This window comes from Carex rostrata, chromosome 11 (assembly GCF_964058835.1).
Source record: "Carex rostrata chromosome 11, lpCarRost1.2, whole genome shotgun sequence".
NCBI classification, from domain to species: domain Eukaryota; kingdom Viridiplantae; phylum Streptophyta; class Magnoliopsida; order Poales; family Cyperaceae; genus Carex; species Carex rostrata.
Window position 1 is genome coordinate 7,326,441 of NC_135928.1, and position 20,650 is coordinate 7,347,090.

Here is a 20,650-nt window from a genome sequence, read left to right on the forward strand (position 1 = left end):
ATTAAGATGGTTATAATTAATTATACGTGATATAATTAAATTATAAATGTCATTTAGAATGACAAGCAGAAACAACGGTTAATTTATAAACGTACACGTTACGTTGTATAAAAGTTACCGAACAACAACCGAAAAGAAATATAATTGTATATGACAATTATATATATTTGATTTGAATTTTAATTTGTTAATTATGGATTTGAATTATTGGTTTAAAAGCCCAAAAATAATCAAAGCCTTAATTAAAATTAAAAGCCCAAAATCAAAGCCTTTTACTATTTATGCCTTAATGGGCCAGGGGCAAAATGGTCATTTCACACCTATGCCACCTTGCATGACACCTTAGGGTGTAGAAGCATGGAGAAGAGTGTGGAAGGGGTATTTTGGTCATTTCACATATTAAAGCATGAGGTGTCAAGGTATTTTGGTAAATAGATTTGTTTTGAGGGGTATTTTGGTCTTTTGCGAACCTCCTCAAAACACTATAAATAGAGGGTGAGGGTAGAGAGAAAACTTACTAATTCACGTGTTAATCTGATTACTTCGTTAATCGGTTTTTTCTCTCTTCTCCGGTTTCGTTTATTACGAGATTCGGAAAAATATATTTTTGCAAACTCTGCGGTATTTCTTGTTTTGCTTTTAAGTGAAATGGAATAACTTGGAGTCTTAAATATATTTAATCTGTCCCTTTTTGGTGAATAGTATTTCTGCAGAATTTCGCGATTTACGGTATTTCTGGCAGAAGAAATAAACTGCTCTCCGGTTAGTCCTGGTGGATAACCGATAGAGGTATCACACGTGTGATACTCCGAGTCGATTCCTTCCCTGGTGTAGCTCTTCTCACTCGGTCTGCATTCCAACTGTGATTTGGAAACAAGGTATAAACATGTTATATTAATCTATTTAATTGATAAATAGATTTAAAGCTTTAGAAAATCAATTATGGAGTAGATATGTAAATAGGATTAAATGGATCTTCCTGATTCATTTAATCCGTAGCTTAAGGTAGATGTAAAAATTTTTGTTTTACTCTTTCCGTACCTTAAGCTAAATCAATGGGTTTGAATCGTCAAAAACCCCAACAGACAATGGCATAAAATATTTTATTACCATAAATTATAAGCGGTACTAGCTATACATTATAGTTACCCAAATGACACAGATGTAAAGTACATTTTTATAATACACGATTACTTAAAGTAATGCTATAATTAACATCACTTATGTCTATTCCTTGCCACATGATATTATGAATATTATACAAAGTCGGACTGTGTCATCTTTGTATTATATATTCGTTTCTTGGTCTCTTAAGTAAATTATAAATATATAACTACACTTCAGTTATATTGCATGCATTATAATTCTACTTTACCAAGATGCCCATAAAATATCATCACTCATTATAAATGAGGGGCAATTATACTATTGACATATAATTTTCTCCCGCACAAGTTATATATAAGAAACTAATATTTTTATCACCACTTATGATAAGTAGCTTTTAATACTAATTACATTATATATTTCTCATGTGAAAAAGAAATACATCTCATATTTTAGAATTCTTAGACACAATGAAAATATTAATGACACTAACATAACCTATATAATATTTTCATTTGTTGAGTCTGTTTAATATATGAAACATTTCATATACTCATGTTATTAAATGATAAATCTTTATTAACATTTATAGAACTACAATGTACTTTAATCAACATGACAAACTTATCATGGTATATTAGTGTTCCATGCTAATAACCAAGTTTGTGAACATTTTAGAGATTTATGTTTGTTATTATTTAGAGTTCTATGGATCAATATCAAGTGCATCTTCTTGAACACTTCTAAAGATAAACATAAATTTCATGGAACAAAATGCATGTAGCATCCAATTCATAAACATAACATGTAAAAGTAATCAACATAAGATAACTTTTAGAACACATATCTAACAGGTTCGTCATTTGGAATTGGACATTCTTGGCTAGTGGGAAAAATGGCACAACGGAGTTGTCTCTGTCACGGAACGGCATGACATGCGTGTCAGTTACGTGTCGCGATTCGTGTGTCTCATGCCATGATCATCTTTTGAAACTTTGGCATGGTACGGCATGTGGTTATGCAAGTCACGTGTAACCAGTGTTTTAAAATGCGGCCGCATGGGCCGCATATGCGTATGCGGTCGGCAGCCGTGCTCAGAATGCCCATGCGGTTTTCCATGCAGTTTTGACCATGCGGCCGCATATGCGGTCCGAATATGCGGTCATGCGGAATTTTCCATGCGGCCATGCGGTTTTCCATGCGGATTCAATGGTCTGAATTTGATATTTTTTGTACCCATCTTAATAAATAGTAAAAAAAATCAGAAAAATGTAAAATTTGGTCTCCAAGCACATATTAATATGGAGAATAAGATGAATGGTTCGGATCGACTGTTTGAATTTTGAAAATAAAAATATGTTCATTTTACAAATAGATCCTTATGTCCATAGAAGCCTTTGCCATATATATATACGTGAATTTTTATTTTAAAATTGATCCGCATATATAAATCCGCATGAAAATCCGCATATGCGGTATGCAGTGGCCTTCCGCATGCATGAACAAAACCGCATTTAAAAACACTGCGTGTAACTAGGACAATCATATATTGATTAAATGGTGAATCTTGAATAAACTAATTTAAATTATGATTAAATGGTCACCCGAGGCACGTTTGGTCATGGCGTGACCAGGGGTGGAGCTACTGTTCATCAAGGGTAGGCAGCTTGCCTACCCCTGGAAAAAAAAATTGGATCAGGTTTTCTAGTGAGCCTTGAAAAGTTTGCCTACCCCTGAATTTAAGTATGCCTACTTGTGGTCCAATCAGGGGCGGATTCAGAATTTTTATCAGGGTAGGACGCTAATTGGATTCAAATAGCTAATCGGATTCAAACTTATTAACTTATCAGGTACAATACTATATTCGAAATAAATGTCTCACTTTTATTATACAATAAAAGCATACAAAAATTATAAGTAAATTGCAAAATTAATAGGGTTAAATTGTAAATTCCAATATTACACAACAAATAATGTTACATACTTGACCAAATAAAATAACATTTAAGAAGCAAAGAAAATATTTTTTTTGTCAATAATAGAAACCGAACCAAAATATCAATTATATACCATCATCTCACAGTGACTCAGAGTAAATATTTGACTGGAATGCCAATTGGGATTTTTGTGAATATATACATGTATAACAGTATACTGTGGAATGCCAATTGGGCTTTCGAGGAATATATAAGATGAAATATATAAAATGGAATGCCAACAGGAAGGTAGACACATGGACAACATGCACACATAGACACTAAATATTTGGGCTTTCGGTGAGCCCAAGTAATTTGAAATTTGAAATCTGAAAAGTTAAATGTCGTATATAATAAATTAATGGGTCCCATGATCAGAATTGTCTTCTTTAGTTTCTCTTTTTCTCTTTATAATTTCTGTTCTACAATCAATTGGTCAAAGCAAAAGTATTTGTTTTAAATCAGATTATTTTTCTCAAAATAGTGACTGAATCAATATTTTTAGATCAGGAATAGGCACTCCATCAAATTAGAAGAAGACACAGAAAAAAATTAGTACTAATTCTATAACAAATTTCAAATTCAGGATAAGCACTTGCTTACCCTGAGCCCTCATAGATCCGCCCTGGGCCTAGTTGTTTCCCAGCCCGTTAGGAGAATAGAACTGCCAATTTGCAGTCTCTTCGCTTCATCCCGAGTGAAATTGGAATTCACATCCTCTCCAATACCTGATAAGGGAATCTTTTACAATTACTAGATCTAAACCGTTCTTTTTAACTTGTCACCAATCTCAAAGCCAAAAAATAGTGCGTGCAACCCGAATACCAAACCGGTTGAAATTTAATCTCAAATCGTAAAGTGATCCTCTGCAAGACCGGAGAGGATACGGATTCGTGAAATCGCGGCTTCGCTCTGCCATGGTTTCTTCTCTCTACGACTCTTCCCCCTCTACTCTCCAAGTAATCCGAGCATTCCTCTTTTCCAAATTCTCCAGTAACCAAATCGCATCCTCTTCCAGATCGATCGACCGCGGCCAACCCTAGCCTCTTGGTTTTCTCTACCAAATCCTCGGAGATAAACTCTAACGCCGCACTCTTCTCAATCGATCGGAGATAAACCCTAACCTCACTCTTCTCTCTATCGATCGGGGATAAACTGGTATGTAAAACGGCCCTTCAGTTTATTTATGGAATTTGTATGTTAATTTTGAGGAAAAATTGTTCAATCTAGGGTTGTAATTTGGGGAAAACTGGTTCTCTACCAAATTCGAATTGTCTGTTAATGAAGGATTGGGTACCAAGTGGAATGATAATTCTCGATGCCATTACCAAATTCCAGTAATTATTTGGAGTGGCATGTTAACACTCTTCACTGGATTAAAGAAATTTTCCTGAAGGATTGGGTACCAAGTGGAATGATAATTCTCGATGTCATTACCAAATTCCAGTAATTATTTGGAGTGGCATGTTAACACTCTTCACTGGATTAAAGAAATTTTCCTGATTTTCCCAGTGTTTGGTGCAGATCCGTTTGCTGAGGCAAATGCTGAGGAAGCAGGGGCAGGAACAAAGGATTACGCGCACATATGCATCCAACAGAGGAATGGCCACAAGAGCCTAAGCACCGTGCAGGGCCTCAAGAAAGACATCTCCTACAACAAAATCCTCAAAGACCTTAAGAAGGAGTTCTGTTGCAACAGTACCGTGGTCCAGGACCCTGAGATGGGCCAGGTACCATATTTTTGTTCTTTATAAACATAAATATATAAATATAAATATAAAATAGTTTACAACTGCAAGGTTGTATATAGGTGATACAACTGCGAGGTGATCAGCATAAAAACGTCTCCAACTTCCTCATTCAGGTACTTCATACCTTAACCAGACAAGCATCTTTTTATTCTGTCATTTCCAGTATGTATACTTGTAGGGGTGTTCAAACGGTCGGTTCGGTTTAAACTGAACTAAAATAACCAAACTGAACTTAAAACCGAAATTTTAAAATCCAACCGAACCGACCGAACTAAAATAGCAAACCAAATTAAAACCGAACCATTTAAACCGATTTAAACTTCGGTATGATCGGTTGAACCGAATTTTCTCAAAAATCAAAACTCAATACACCAAGCAAAAACCTTATAATTAGAAAATTTTGCTTTACAAGGCATTTAACAGTAATTCAAAGTATACAACTAAGAAATGCGGCAAAAAACCTCAAAAGGAAATTAATTTGAGCCACTCCCAAATTAAATGACTCAAGCAAGAAAATCAACAGCAAATTTGAATCAGATCTAGTACAGATCATGAGGAATAGGAGAAGAATGAGCTCCATAGCTCAATTTTGGTATTAATTAGAACGACGAACCCTCAAAATCAACTTCTTAGTCGAAATCAGAGAATAGGCGGAGATATTTCCAGACGAGAACAACTTTGTGGAAACAAGCAAAGTCATCCGACGATCTCTACGCTGCCAGAAGAGTTTTCCGTTGAAGAGAGCAGAGAATAGTGGAGCAGACATTAGGTTTGAAGAAGAAAGAAGGGGAGGGAGAAAGAAAAAAAAAAGAGGAGTCGGGAGACAGGGAAAAGAAAAAAAAAAAGAGTTGGGAGATGGGAAAAGAATATGCAGTCTTATTAAAGAGAACCGGTCGGTTCGGTTCAACCGATTTCAAAATTTTAAGAACCGAACAAGATAAACCGAATTACATGAAAAAACGAACCGAACCGATCCATTTAAACCGAAAAACCGATCCATTTAAACCGAAAAACCGAACCATTTAAACCGAATTTTCTCGGTTCGGTTTAAAACCAAATAAACCGAACCGTTTGAACACCCCTATATACTTGTGTGGTCTAATTTGTATATGGAATGCTGATAATTTTTTTTGCAAATGATAGGCTGGTATTGTGAAGAAAGAGCACATACTATATACTTCACGGTTTCTAAGTGCTAGCTCTCTACTGTTTGCCGGCAAAGTTTTTGAGTATTGCGCATCAGTACTATACTATATATTAATTATTGTAAGTTTGGGCAGAGATAGCCTTCCGTTTGTATTTGGAACTAAGTGTGGGGTTTTTATGCTTGTTGCTTTTGGAGTATTTTGTAAGACTAAAGGTGCCTTTTAGACCCTTTGATGGCTTGTTCATGTCGTCTTTTAAGATTAAATAAGAAAGTATTGCTTGATCTTATTGTTGTGTTCGTTTCTATTAGTGAATTTGTTGATGTTCAATCTAGGGTTGTAATTTGGGGGAAACTGGTTCTCTACCAAATTCGAATTGTTTGTTAATGAAGGATTGGATACCAAGTGGAATGATAATTCTCGATGCAATTACCAACTTCCAGTAATTATTTGGAGTGGCATGTACACACTCTTCACTGGATTAAAGAAGTTTTCCTGATTTTCCCACTTTTTATCATGTTGTTCATTTGATTAAAGAAATTACTTTCGATGCACATAGGTAAGTAAATATTGCATGATAACAACTTAATTTGATGTTCATGCTCTACATAGCTTGGGTTGCTAATCTGGAAATAAAAAATTTCAACACGGGGTAATTAATGGAGAAATGCAAAGACAAACAACATAGGGTAATTGGTTGATATTGTATTTTTTGTTATGCTGAAATTTTTATTTTTTGCAACTATATATATTCTTTCATATGTGTTCGCCTATCCCTGGCAAAATTCTTGGCTACGCCACTGGGCGTGACCATTCGTGTATCGTGATTATCCTTGATATTTTACTCATGGCGTGTTAATCATAGCACGATACGACACGGCACGTTTTTTCCACTCTATTCTTGGTGCTTTCATCATCAAAATAGTAATTTACCATTCTTATATACTTTCATTTTCAAGCACCCTGGAAAATCTGCATTAATACATCTTTTCCCTTTTTTTTATGGATGCTGTGAAAATGTCAAGATGCTTAAATTTACTTTTATTTTCCACGAACTGGAGAATGTATCTGGATTTTTGTTGAATAGTGGTCATCTATCAGTGTTATTTTGTTTGAAACGACTGTATTTAGTATCTGTTTGGTTAAAAATAGAAACAGGGGTTCTATGTTGGGCCGCTGATTAAAGGGAAAATTTTGCATCCATGTCCTTCAATAAATAGTTAAATAGTTAAATAGTGATCAATTTTTCTGATAGATGTCATTATTTCTTTAAAAAAAAACTTGATGTAGAGTTAGATTCAGTTGAAAGAAGGTATAATGTTTTACAAACTGGCCCTCCTAACTAAAGATGATTTTATAATATGTATTCAAGAAACGCCACTGTAAGAAAAAGTTTCAAGTTTTTATATTTCAGTGATTTTAAGTTTTACTAATTGGCCCTGCTAATTAGAGATAATTTTCTCATTTGATCCGCCTAAATTACTATCAAATGTGCTTTCATAAATTTGATGACCTTCAATTGTTACTTTTAAAATTTCAAATACTGAATGGGGTTACCTTGAATTGATTTTCGTAATTTTTCTTTTTATACGATTTACATGAACAACTGAATACTTTTCTTGATATTCATCAATTTCAACGGATGAATTAATAACTGGTGCCTACCTTTTGAACAGAAACTAACTTTAATCAGGATTTTAAATAGCTAACTATAGCTGTTTTTTTAGCCTTTTCACGATGACGCAATAATCTCTACTTAGAACTTCGAACTTTATTTACATTAAGTTACAAATAAATAAATTAATGACATTTATCAGAAAAGTTGATCATTGGGATTTAACAATTAAAAGGGTATGTTTGATTGCAAAACAAGACTAGTTAGAATAGCCAAATTAAAAATAACTACTATTTGTCTTACTAGAATAATTAATTTCATAACCCTTAGGAATAACATATTCTAATAAGACAAAAGAATTGGATTCACTATTCTAGCTATTCTAATCCAACCAAACACCGAATATGCTATTCCGAATAACCTAACCTCAAAAATAGCATATTCTCAATTCAACCAAACATATCCTAACAGAATAAAACCACGCGCTTAATCCTAAGTTTACTATGAAAAAATACTAAGCAGACATCCCTTATTTTTCCTCCTTCAAAACTGAAAAGACACTAAATAATTAAGGAGAAAAACATTAATGATTTAGGAGAAAAACATTGTCATTAATTCATTCTTTCTCCCTCCCTCGGTCCCTTTCTTTGACACGTAAGAATATTAATTTTGGAGAATACGACTACTGTAAAAGACATAAAAGTCTTCTGGAGGAGAACCACTAGATGTCCTGGTGTTTGTCATTAATTGATCTATTCTTTAGTGTAGAGAAACACGTTGGTGGAGAGGAAATTTTTTATTCATAAAAATTATAAAATTTAGACGCAAAATTAGAAAGAGTACCTTGTTTTTATCAAATATAGTAACAAAAATAAAAAAAAATAGATGATGAACAGTGATTCTGATTCATAAAGGGATTAATTTTATGTGGCACAAAACTCTCTGTATCTACGGATACAGATACGAGGGTTTGCTGTCGTAAAAAATCAACCAGTTAGTGAATGAATCGTGAATAGTGATTCCGATCTATAAAGGGATTGATCATTTTATGCGGTACAAAATCCTTTGTATCTGTCGAAAATCAATACTTACAAAGAATTTTGTACTGTAAAAAATCAATCACTTTATGGGTCGGAATCACTGTTTATAATCCATAAATTTTTGTTTCCCTCTGTGCACAATTTAAAAAAAAAAAAAAAAATGAATCAGATTTATTAAATCTGATCTTACTATATTTAATAGAAACAAGACATTCTTTTTATCTATTTTTTTATCTGTCTAAATTTTATAATTTCTGTGCATAAAAAATTTCACGATGGAGACATCATATACCAAAGGTCACGCACGTGAGATATTTTTGTCACTGTATATATAAAGCTCACTAATACTGATTGGTTTGTTAATTTAAAAAGGAGTTAGGCTGGGTTGCTATGGATAGCATAGTGGCCTCCCGTGCTACGGCTCAATATTCAAGTTTTCAAGATCCAAACGGTCGATCCGAACCGTTCATCTTATTCTCCATATTAATATCTGCTTGGAGACCAAATTTTATAATTTTCTGAATTTTTTTACTATTTATTAAGCCACTTTGAAAATCGCTAATCCAACGGTTTTACTGTTTTGTGCAGCCACCGTTGGATCAACAATTTTGTAAAATACTTAATAAATAGTAAAAAAATTCAGAAAAATGTAAAATTTGGTCTCCAAGCAGATATTAATATGGAGAATAAGATGAACGGTTCGGATCGACCGTTTGGATTTTGAAAACTCGAATATTGAGCCGTAGCACGGGAGGCCACTATGCTATCCATAGCACCCCAGCCTAACTCTTTAAAAAGGTGTGAACCATATTTGATTGGAAGTATGAACCACGTAAAATAAACAATAAACTGCTAGTAATATTAGCGATAGGTGAAATGTGAACCAATTAACGTCTAGCTAATACTAGGAGTTAATTGGTGATTGAAGATTACAAGATATTGCGTTATTGGTGAACGAGTCTCTATAATTATAATTGATGGAGAATCACGTGCTCAAATGGGACTCGCTCATCCTAAGAAAATTTGCTTGCTTAACGGGACTCAAGGAGCCGAAATTTTTATTTATACCATATCAAAAAAAAAAAAAAAAAAACACTCCGAGTTATAGGGATTTCGAAAAATACTAGGGCTTCTAAATTAATATGTAGCCTCATTTTTTAGGAGATGCACATTGATTTGAAGGGTCCTTAAAAACCTAAATATATTTAATATTACAGTGCATTTTTAAATTTTTGGAGAGCCGTCAAGTCAATCTGGGGTCCCCTCAGGAATGAAACCACAGATTGACTTGACGGCCTTGGCATTTTTCAAAATTCTCCCAAAACATGGTTTTTTGATTTACCTTTTTATGAGTATGGTATAAATAAAAATTTTGGCTCAAAGAGTACCTTAAAAAAAAAGGGGATCATCATAAGCTTAATGTTATACTAAGACAAAAAAGAAGAAGTATAAACTACAATATGTCATTCTCTCTAACCTATTAGTTTATTCATAATAATAAAAAAAAAACTAGTTGTTATAGAAGTATATATGCAAAAATTGATAATACATTCAGCATGATTCATTTAGAATAATCTCATTATATATTATACATGATATTTTTCTTTCACAATTGTGATTAATGACACAATAATTTCACATCAAATATTATAAATTTTAATATTTCTCTACGATTTAATTATTTGTATATTAAATTTAGTACACTTTAAAAACATAATTAATCATCTGTCAAGCAGTTTGAAAAACAAACATAGTGTTATCTGTTTAATATTTAAAATTACATTAAATTTTATATACAATCTATATAAATGATAAAGAACATACCCTATAACTATAATTTATAATTTTAAGTAATTAAACATAAATTATTCTACTTATCAAAATAAATTGACTATCAACATATCTCTAATGCTCATAATGAATTAAATGGCTGTCTGTATATTATCCTTTCTCAATTTTAATAATCAAATTTTGTCTATATTCTTGATATTTCCATGTATATCCATCCATATGGCTTTTTTCTCCGTATGAACCAAAGATTCCAATGCACAATATATGCGGCGCTAATGCAGCCTAGGATCTTTACTTATCAGTTTGTCCATTATTAATGGGTCGCTGTTTGCGGGACCCACAGGATGAGTTGGGTCCTTAAACTGTTAATGGATGTTAATTGATAAACAATCCGAAAGTCCGATCCAAACTTTTTATCAGTGGACCATTGGACTTTCATACATAAATCTGCCAGTTGAATCTGATATATATATATATGTGGAATATGCTAGCATGCTATGCATAGCATAGAGGGCCTCCATGCAACGGCTCAATATTCAACTTTTCAAATCCTAACGGTCGATCCGAACCGTTCATCTTGTTCTTCATATTAATATGTGTTTGGAGACCAAATTTTACATTTTTTGGAATTCTTTTACTATTTTTTTAGATTTATTGAAAATCGATGTTTTCAACAAATCTGGACCATAACAAAAACAGCGATTTTCAATAAATCTAAAAAAATAGTAAAAAAATTCCAAAAAATGTAAAATTTGGTCTCCAAACACATATTAATATGGAGAACAAGATGAACGGTTCGGATCGACCATTAGAATTTTGAAAAGTCGAATATTGAGCCGTTGCATGGAGGCCCTCTATGCTATGCATAGCATGCTAGCATATTCCATATATATATATATAGTTGGGCTATGGTACATTGCAATGTATAATCCCTCTTGTACATTGGACTATAAATCATTAGATTTGAAGTACAAACAGTTAATCTAAAGAGCTCAACATGTTCTCCATATTGAAATGTGATTGGAGACCAAATTTTATATTTTTTTGAAAATTATTTACTACTTTTTAAGAATTTTTGAAAACCATTGTTTTTCATATTTCTGAACTACAGAAAAATAGTGATTTTCAAAAATTCTAAAAAAATAGCAAACAATTTCTAAAAAATGTAAAATTTGGTCTCCAATCACATTTTAATATGGATATCAAATTGAACAGTTTGGAACCGTTATTTGAAAATAAAAACCAACGATTTGTAGTCCAATGTATAAGAGGGACTATACATTGCAATGCATCATAGCCTGACTATATATATATATATATATATATATATATAGAGGTAGTCTACGGTGAGTTGAGAAGTAAAATGCGTTTCTACTTCACGCTGTATTTTTATTTTGAAAGTCCAAATTACCGATCCGAACATTTAGATATTTAATCCATATTGAAATGTGCTTGGAGACCAAATTTTACATTTTTTGGAATTTTTTTACTATTTATTAAGCATTTTTTAAAATTGCTGTTTTGCTGTGAACAGTAAAAAACAGTAAAATTTTCTGGACCATCAGATCAGCGACTTTCAAAATTGCTTAATAAATAGTAAAAAAATTTCAAAAAATGTAAAATTTGGTCTCCAAGCACATTTCAATATGAAGAACAAGATGAATGGTTTGGATCGACGTTTTGAACTTTAAAATCGCAAAATATGAGCGTGAAGTAAAATAGTCATTTTACTTCGCAACTCACCGTAGCCTAGCTCTCTCTCTATATATATATATATGAGGAGGGTTCAAATGCCTCCATTTTTGGTGCCTCCATCATGCCTCCATTTTTGAAAATTTTAATAACTCAAAGTTTAAAACTTAAAAGTTAAAATAAAACTGTTAGATGTGATCTATATTATTTTCTCTATGTGCTCATAAAAAATTATTACATTTTAATTTTATTTTTATGTTAATCAATAAGTTCAAAAATAAACGTCTAGAAATTATCCACATTAGTACGTTTTTTACAAGCTCTTGATGACTACCCAAATAAAATTGAAATGTCATAATTTTTTACACGTGCGTAGATAAAATGATGTAGATCATATCCAATGGTTTTATTTTGACTTTTAAGGTTTAAATTTTGAATTATTGGAGTTTTAAAAATGGAGGCATGGTGGAGGCACAAAAAATGGAGGCATTTGAACCCTCCTCATGTATGTATGTATGTATGTATGTATGTATGTATGTATTTCATCCAACAAAAATTATTTTTGAATCTGATGATTTTTATGAAAATTGCATATAAATTTTAAAAGAGGCGCCTATTTGTTGAACATTTACTTGAATTAAATGCGCAAATTTAGTCTGAATTTGATAAATAATATAAAGGTTCAAAACGCAATATATTATTACGATTTTCAAACTAAATTAGCTAATGCAATAAAATGGGAATTTAAGAATCTAGAAGACAACAATAAAATATCCTAGTTAAATACGGATATATATAACTTAGATATGGTTGAATTTAAGTGTAATTAAAAGTTAAAACATATCATGATATGATCATTTAGCTTATTTTATTTGACCAAGATAATTTATTTGCTTGTGACTGAATAATTTATTCGTACATGTGTATATCCTGCCGGGCTTAGTCTTCATAATGCTATTAGAGAAAAAAAATTGAACCATATATAACTAAAGTACTAATTGATTGCATACAGGGGAGGAGTCAGTAGGACCAATATCCACTGCTTTTCTCCGGGTACGTTTGGATGAATTAAGGAATAGCTTGAAATAACAGCTATTTATGGATTCGGAAGAGCCGCTAACCCAACATTTCATAGGAATAGCAGCTAATCTGAGCTATTCCTTTGTTAAGAATAGCGTTTTTTTTTTACCCAAACGTGTTGGGGCTGTTCGGCTAGATGGGATTAAGCCTCCTTAAGGCTAAAGGAGCCTCCTTTAGTTTCCTTAGCCGCTTAATCACGCCGAACACCGGTTCCTTAGCACGGATTAAGTTTACCTCCTTTAGCCTCCTTTTGCCCGGATCTTAATCCACTGCCCATTCCTTAAGGTATTATCCCCCCCTCCTTTAGCTTCTTTAATCCGTTGCCCCTTCCTTTAGCTTACCGAACACCGGTTCCTTAAGCTTCCTTAGGACTTAATCCTAACTAGGATTAAGGGGTGTTGCCGAACAGCCCCGTTGTGTTGAGAATATCTCACTATGAATAATAGCTATTCCTGAGTTAGCGCTATTCCTGTGTCACTCAAATGTACCCAAAGAAAAAGCAGAACTCTCCTATCTTTTTTCTCTCTCTCTTTAAAAAAGAAAAGAAAGAAAGACGAGAAAGAGAAAATAGCAGCAACTAGTAGAGATTTAAAGAGCATCAGATCTCATTTCGAACCAGTAGAGTTCTGAGACACTTGTGACTTGTATGATTTTAAAAAAAAAAGTATATTATTTTTAGAGTGAGTCTATGGTACTATGCATATCACGGGTTGTTACCGTGCTACGGCTCTATATTCGAGTTTTCAAATCCTAACGGTCGATCCGAACCGTTCATCTTGTTCTCCATATTAATATGTGTTTGGAGACCAAATTTTACATTTTTTGAAAATTGTTTACTATTTTTTTAGATATTTAGAAAATCACTTGATCTGAAAATTCTGGACCATCCAAAAACAGTGATTTTCAATAAATTTAAACAAATAGTAAAAAAATTTCAAAAAATGCAAAATTTGGTCTCCAAACACATATTAATATGGAGAACAAGATGAACGGTTCAGATCGACCGTTAGGATTTGAAAATTCGAATATAGAGCCGTAGCACGGTAACAAATCGTAATATGCATAGTACCATAGACTCACTCTTATTTTTATCATATATCCTTTTAGAAAACTTTATAGAAATAGGTTTGTATTTAAAATAATTAAACAATTATATTTTACCCTGAAAATTTTGTCTCGCCTTATTCTATTTCTTGGCCCGCCCCTGGTTGTACACTAATTTTCTTCTCAATGTAACAAAAGTAAACGATAAAAAATAATTAAAACATTTTTTATTGTCAGAACGAACAGACGAAACTATTTTCATCAGAGAGTTAAAAAAAATATCAAATCGAATTTAAATAGCTAATTGAATTTAAACTCATTAAATAATTAGATACTCAATAAAAAAACAATGCTTTAACTTATACTTTCTAATACTCTGATTTGTAATTTCTAATTCTTTAACTTGTAATTCTAATTACCAATCATAATTTAAAAAATATATTTTAATTTTAACTCTAATTTAACCCGGCTTACAAATTAAACATTCAGAGGGCAAATTTTTTTTCAGAGAAGAACAAACTCGATCAGAACGTTCCGATCTCCACTAAAATTCAAAATCCAAAGAGAACAGCTGTTCCTTGAGACCATGTGGGTCCGCCCAGAGGCGGAGGGATATTGAAGGTATGGGGGTCAATTGACCCCATTTAATTTCAAAATTTTTATAATTATACACAATATTATATGTAGTTTTGAGTAAAATGGTGTAAATATGTAAATTTGACCCCATTCGTAGTAGAAAAATTCTATATGATTGACTCCCATAACTTGAAAGTCTGGCTCGGCTGCTGGGTCCGCCTCTGCTATTATCGGATCTACTTATTCACCAGAACTTAATTTGTGTAGGTTTCGACCCGGTTCAAGTATTATTGGGACCAATTGCCACAATATATAGCTCTAACACCTGTCCCACTTATATATATATGCTCATCAATTTGTTTGACCGTACGCAAACTTGATTGCAACCACAATGGGCCCTATTTTCCCTATAAATATCAACCAGCATGGTCTCTATTTTGCACGAGTCTGTAAACTATTGCAAAGACTCAAAGATAAAAAGAAAAATCCTTTATCCTATATTTTGTTTAAGAGATCATTATTGTCCTTTAAAATTTGAAGTGTTGGTCGTTTTAAGGCGATATTCGGAGAATGATGCATCAGAAAATCGTGTACTTTTGTGCTATTTTTGCTTCGCTTAATTTCGTTCTCCTTGGCTACGGTACAGTCTATATATTATATTATTGTTATTCTTTCAGTATATGCGCGCGTACACACACACACTTATTAATGAGTTAGGCGGGGTGCTATGGATAGCATAGTGGCCTCTATGCTACGGCTCAATATTTGAGTTTTCAAAATTCAAACGGTCGATCCGAACCGTTCATCTTATTCTCCATATTAATATCTGCTTGGAGATCAAATTTTATAATTTTCTGAATTTTTTTACTATTTATTAAGCCACTTTGAAAATCGCTAATCCAACGGTTTTACTGTTTTGTGCAGCCACCGTTGGATCAACAATTTTGTAAAATACTTAATAAATAGTAAAAAAAATCAGAAAAATGTAAAATTTGGTCTCCAAGCAGATATTAATATGGAGAATAAGATGAACGGTTCGGATCGACCGTTTGGATTTTGAAAACTCGAATATTGAGCCGTAGCATAGAGGCCACTATGCTATCCATAGCACCCCAGCCTAACTCTTTATTAATTATCTCTTTGATATTTAACAGTTGTAGGTGCACATGACTCAAAATGGATCATTCATACTTCCGAATTGTAAAATTGAGAATATATACATAAAGTTCAGCATATATAGAAATAATATTCTTCTTGGGAGTTCTGTGTGTATAATTAAGTGGAAAATCTCGATTTTCTCCATTTAATTTTAATAAACGAATTATGCATGCTAATAATTACAACAAAAGATACAAATATGCACATACATATATATATGGCGCCTTGTATTATTTGCCAATTATATAGTTGTAACAAGATCACTTAACGCATAGAAGTTCTTTTAATTTTTTTTCACAGATATAGGAGTAATGAGCGGAGCAATCATCTATGTAAAAAGAGACCTCGATATCACAGAAGTTCAACAAGAAATATTTGTTGGTTGTTTGAGCATTGTCTCGATCATCGGCGGCTTAATCGGTGGCCCGACATCGGATTCAATTGGTCGGAAATGGACTATGGGTATTGGAGCGCTCGTTTTCCAAGCCGGAGCAGTCGTGATGACCTTCGCACCATCATTTACTATTTTAATGCTCGGCCGGCTTATAACCGGAATTGGTATCGGTTTTGGTTTATCGACCTCAGCTGTTTATATAGCAGAGTTCTCCCCAGCTGCTACACGAGGAACCCTCGTTGCAGTGCCTGAAATTTGTATCAATATTGGAATTCTACTCGGATACATATCGAACTATGCGTTTTCGGGTTTACCCCAGCATATTAACTGGAGGATAATGCTCGGGGTCGGGATTCTCCCTGCATTTTTTATCGCCATCACTTTTCCCGTGATACCTGAATCACCTAGGTGGCTCGTAATGCAAAACAGAATAGAAGAGGCTCGATCAGTGCTTGTTAAAGTGGGTGGAAAGGCCGAAGATGTCGAACAAAGACTAAAGGATATCCAAGAGGCAGCCTGTGTTAACTCGGGTTACAAAAACCAGTCTTCGTACCGGGAAATTTTATTCCCATCTCCTGCTGTGCGCCGCATGTTGGCTGCAGGTTGCGGTATCATGATCTTTCAACAGATCACAGGTATTGATGCAACTGTGTATTACAGCCCCACAATTTTAAAAAATGCTGGTATCAAGTCTGAGAAGAAAATTCTTGCGACTACGGTTGGGGTTGGTTTTACGAAGACGGTTTTTATATTAGTCGCAATCTTTTTTATTGATAAGGTTGGAAGAAAGGTACTGTTGTATGTTAGCACAATTGGCATGACAGTTTGTTTGGCTATGCTTGGGATGGCACTTGCTTTGCAAAAGCATCTGTCAGAATCGGGCATGCAGGATTTCGGTATAGGCCTTGCCATTTTTGCGGTTTGCAGCAACGTCGCGTTCTTTTCAATCGGCTTAGGTCCCATTTGTTGGGTTCTTTCATCAGAGATTTTTTCACTAAGACTTAGAGCCAAGGCATCGGCTCTTGGCGGGGTCGGAGCAAGGGTTAGTAGCGGTTTAGTTTCCATGTCGTTTCTATCTCTTTCGCGAGCTATGTCGGTGGCTGGAGTGTTCTTTCTTTTCTCAGGTATATCAGCTGTAGCTGTGGTATTTGTTACGGTGTGTGTACCAGAGACGAAAGGGAAGACATTAGAAGAGATCGAGATGGCACTTAGAGGAAGAGAGAAACTGGATCAAGCAGATGTAGAATCTGTTAAAACAGAACAGGAGACTAAAACAAAAGCTTGAGAATTTCTATATCTAGTCTTAAGATTTAAGAAAGTGTTATTTCTTTGGTTTTGTTTATCTTCTAGTGCACTTCAGATTTTGGGTCATTAAAGTGTATTCCACTTAATTTTAAATTCTGTTTGGTTAGAAATAGGGCAAAGAAAAGGAAAAAAAAAATTAAGATCTCAGGAAATAAAATGGAAAATAGGCTAGTATTTCTTCTCTCTCATGTAGTTGGGTTCTATTTTCTGGTAGTAGAGAAAGAAAGATGTATAATTAAAACTAAATATAACTCAAGTTTTCATTCTGTGTATTTAGTATCTCATTAATAATGTATAGAGAGAGAGAGAGAAGAGTGAGGCAATGGTACTAAGCATATTGCGAATTAGTCCGTATTATTGATTTATATTTTGTTTTCAATATTTAAATAGTCGATCTAAATTATTCAATTTGATTTTCATACAAAAATGACCATAAAAAAAATGCAATTGTTCACAAAATTTTGTATTTTTTAAAATTCTTTAAAATTTGTTTAGATAGATAGAAAATCACTAACTTATCTAAAAAAAATAGTAAAAAATGCAAAATTTAATTTACAAGTACATTTCCAAATGGAGATCATGTTAAAGTATTTAGATCAATTGTTTGAAGTTTAAAAATAAAAATATTAATCATAGCACAAACTAATTTGCACTATGCATAGTCCCCTAGCCTCACTCGAGAGAGAATGATAAACTGAAGGATTAATCTTTTATTTTTCTTTCTTTACATGGTATATACATTATGTAAATGTACATATAAGCATGTCTCCCTAAATTGTTCTAAAATTTATTCTTCTTTCTTTTATTTATGTTTGTGGAAAAAAATTAGAATTAGATATCGTAACAGTCAAAAGAATTTGGCAATGGTTTGACTCAGCATAATCACTCTTCTTTTAAGTTTTATCCTGTTCAAAATCTATGACAGGTTTGCAATTTTATCTAATTTAATGAATTAATTGATTTATTGATATATTTCACTATTTTACAATGTACAAAACAAATGAACTCTGAATAAAGTATCTATACAATACAACGGCTGATTTAGCCGTTGGTGTAATCGATCTGCAGTTTTTCCAAGTTCTTTTATGCTTCGTGTCTCCAAGTATTGGATCTCCCACCATGTGTATAATGCTAATCAATGTTATAAAATGTGATTTTGATGCAGTATGCAGAAGGTGTCATACTGTATATACAGTATGCGGCTGCATATGTAAATTTTTATATGGACTTATATATGCGAAAGAGAACATTCGAATTAGATATGGTGTGATATTTTCAAAATGTATGGTATTGTATTTTCAAAATAGAAAAAAATGAGAAAATTTTTATGGATCGGTTTGCTCGATGATTTGTTTTCTTGAGTAAAGCAAATTCATGTTTCTTTAGACAAACATTCTATAAATTTCGTTGGCCCAAGTCAAAATAACTAGTGGGTCTGTGCGTGGCCCAAAATCTATCAGCCCAATTTCAAACCAAAAGAAGACAACATGATGATTCCGGTACATATAATCAATGCATTTGTCCTACAATTCCAAACAAAGAGAAGGGTAAGACTAAGGTGCTATGGGTTGCATAGCGACCTACGGTGTTACGGCTCAATATTTAAATTTTTAAAATTCAAACGGTTGATCTGAGCTGTTCATCTTGTTCTCCATATTAATATGTGTTTGGAGACCAAATTTTACATTTTTTGAAAAAAATTTACTATTTTTTTAGATAGGTAGAAAATCAAATATCTGAATGGTGCAGAATTTTTTAGATCAACTGATTTTCTACCTATCTAAAAAAATAGTAAATTTTTTTCAAAAAATGTAAAATTTGGTCTCCAAATACATTAATATAGAGAACAAGATGAACGGTTCGGATCGACCGTTTGAATTTTGAAAACTCAAATATTGAGCTGTAGCACCGTAGGTCGCTATGCAACCCATAACACCTTAGCCTTATCCCAAAGAGAAACATTGCTCTGAAGCGCCTATAAAAGAGGCTGGCGTCCTGGGATAACTTCGCAAATTAACTTAATTAGACAATGGAGTCTGGATGAGGATTAATAAGAACTGGATTTCGGTTTTATACTGGAATCAGGATCCAAATCTGATTTTTTTTGTTAATAAATAAAATATTTTAAGTGAATTGTATTTGATTTTGGTTAATATCTAAACTAAACAGTATCCGCATAGTCAACTTTTATGCAGTTGGAGATCGCAAATACATATGCGGCCAGATGTTAATTATCTCCAACACAGGTGATACTTTCAGAAATCTTGCAATTCTAAAAGTTCTTTCAAATAAAACAAAATACAAAAATCAAGCCCCTATCTTTATTGCATTGAATAAAAATTGAAGGATTTAAGTATTAAAATTTACAACTTAAACGGTAAATAAATAAAACAAAATAATGATAGCGAACAATCTCATTAAAAATATATAGCTCATTAAAAATATATAGATCATGTGTAAGACTGTAACATTAAAAATATATAGACCATCTGTGAGATTGTAACAGATGGTCTATATTTTTTTTAATGAGATTGTTCGCTATTATTATTTTGTTTCGAAACATGACCCATAAAGCCATATGAAAAGAGTTACTGAATGATCAATTATATATTTTTTTTGTTAATATCTATACGCACAAAAAGTTAATTGAAGAAATCAAGATATATGTTTTCATTCTTTAGGTCCATTTACTTTTCCCGATAAACATAAACAAATTATTGCTACTGAACGGTTTAAAATGTCTAAAAATATCAAAAAAAAATATAAAACCTTGATTACGTATAATATTGTGATATTTAAATTAATTTTGATCAATCATATGAATTTTAAAATCAAAATCAAAGTATAAAAAATCAGTATTTTGCAAAAAATTATTACAAGGTATTAACAATACCTTGAATATCTGCAGTATTTTATATTACCATATTCAATGATTTCCCCATATCACAAATCCGAGAATAGACATATCTTGTTCCA

The 20,650-nt window shown here is 32.8% G+C and overlaps 2 protein-coding genes across 2 annotated transcripts; both read left to right on the forward strand.

The window, feature by feature from the left end:
• Positions 1-4,510: 4,510 nt before the first annotated feature.
• LOC144561389 (protein translation factor SUI1 homolog) lies at positions 4,511-6,425 on the forward strand. The gene is made up of 4 exons (XM_078310356.1): positions 4,511-4,813; positions 4,894-4,947; positions 5,978-6,076; positions 6,315-6,425. The coding sequence occupies exons 1-4, from the start codon at positions 4,511-4,513 to the stop codon at positions 6,423-6,425; spliced, it is 567 nt and encodes a 188-aa protein (XP_078166482.1).
• Positions 6,426-15,261: 8,836 nt separating this feature from the next.
• LOC144562196 (putative polyol transporter 4) lies at positions 15,262-17,736 on the forward strand. The gene is made up of 2 exons (XM_078311367.1): positions 15,262-15,457; positions 16,276-17,736. Exons 1-2 carry the CDS (start codon positions 15,388-15,390, stop codon positions 17,652-17,654), a joined length of 1,449 nt encoding a protein of 482 aa, XP_078167493.1. The 5' UTR covers positions 15,262-15,387; the 3' UTR covers positions 17,655-17,736.
• The last annotated feature ends 2,914 nt before the right edge of the window (positions 17,737-20,650 follow it).

What these genes read in the sequence shown, in the direction of transcription:
- LOC144561389 (XM_078310356.1), top strand. Translation starts at nt 4,511, where the DNA reads ATGTCATTACCAAATTCCAGTAATTATTTGGAGTGGCATGTTAACACT. An exon ending in AGGACCCTGAGATGGGCCAG is followed by an intron (nt 4,814 to 4,893) that starts GTACCATATTTT and finishes GGTTGTATATAG; the next exon opens with GTGATACAACTGCGAGGTGA. An exon ending in TTTTTGAGTATTGCGCATCA is followed by an intron (nt 6,077 to 6,314) that starts GTACTATACTAT and finishes TGTTCAATCTAG; the next exon opens with GGTTGTAATTTGGGGGAAAC.
- LOC144562196 (XM_078311367.1), top strand. Translation starts at nt 15,388, where the DNA reads ATGATGCATCAGAAAATCGTGTACTTTTGTGCTATTTTTGCTTCGCTT. An exon ending in TTTCGTTCTCCTTGGCTACG is followed by an intron (nt 15,458 to 16,275) that starts GTACAGTCTATA and finishes TTTTTTTCACAG; the next exon opens with ATATAGGAGTAATGAGCGGA.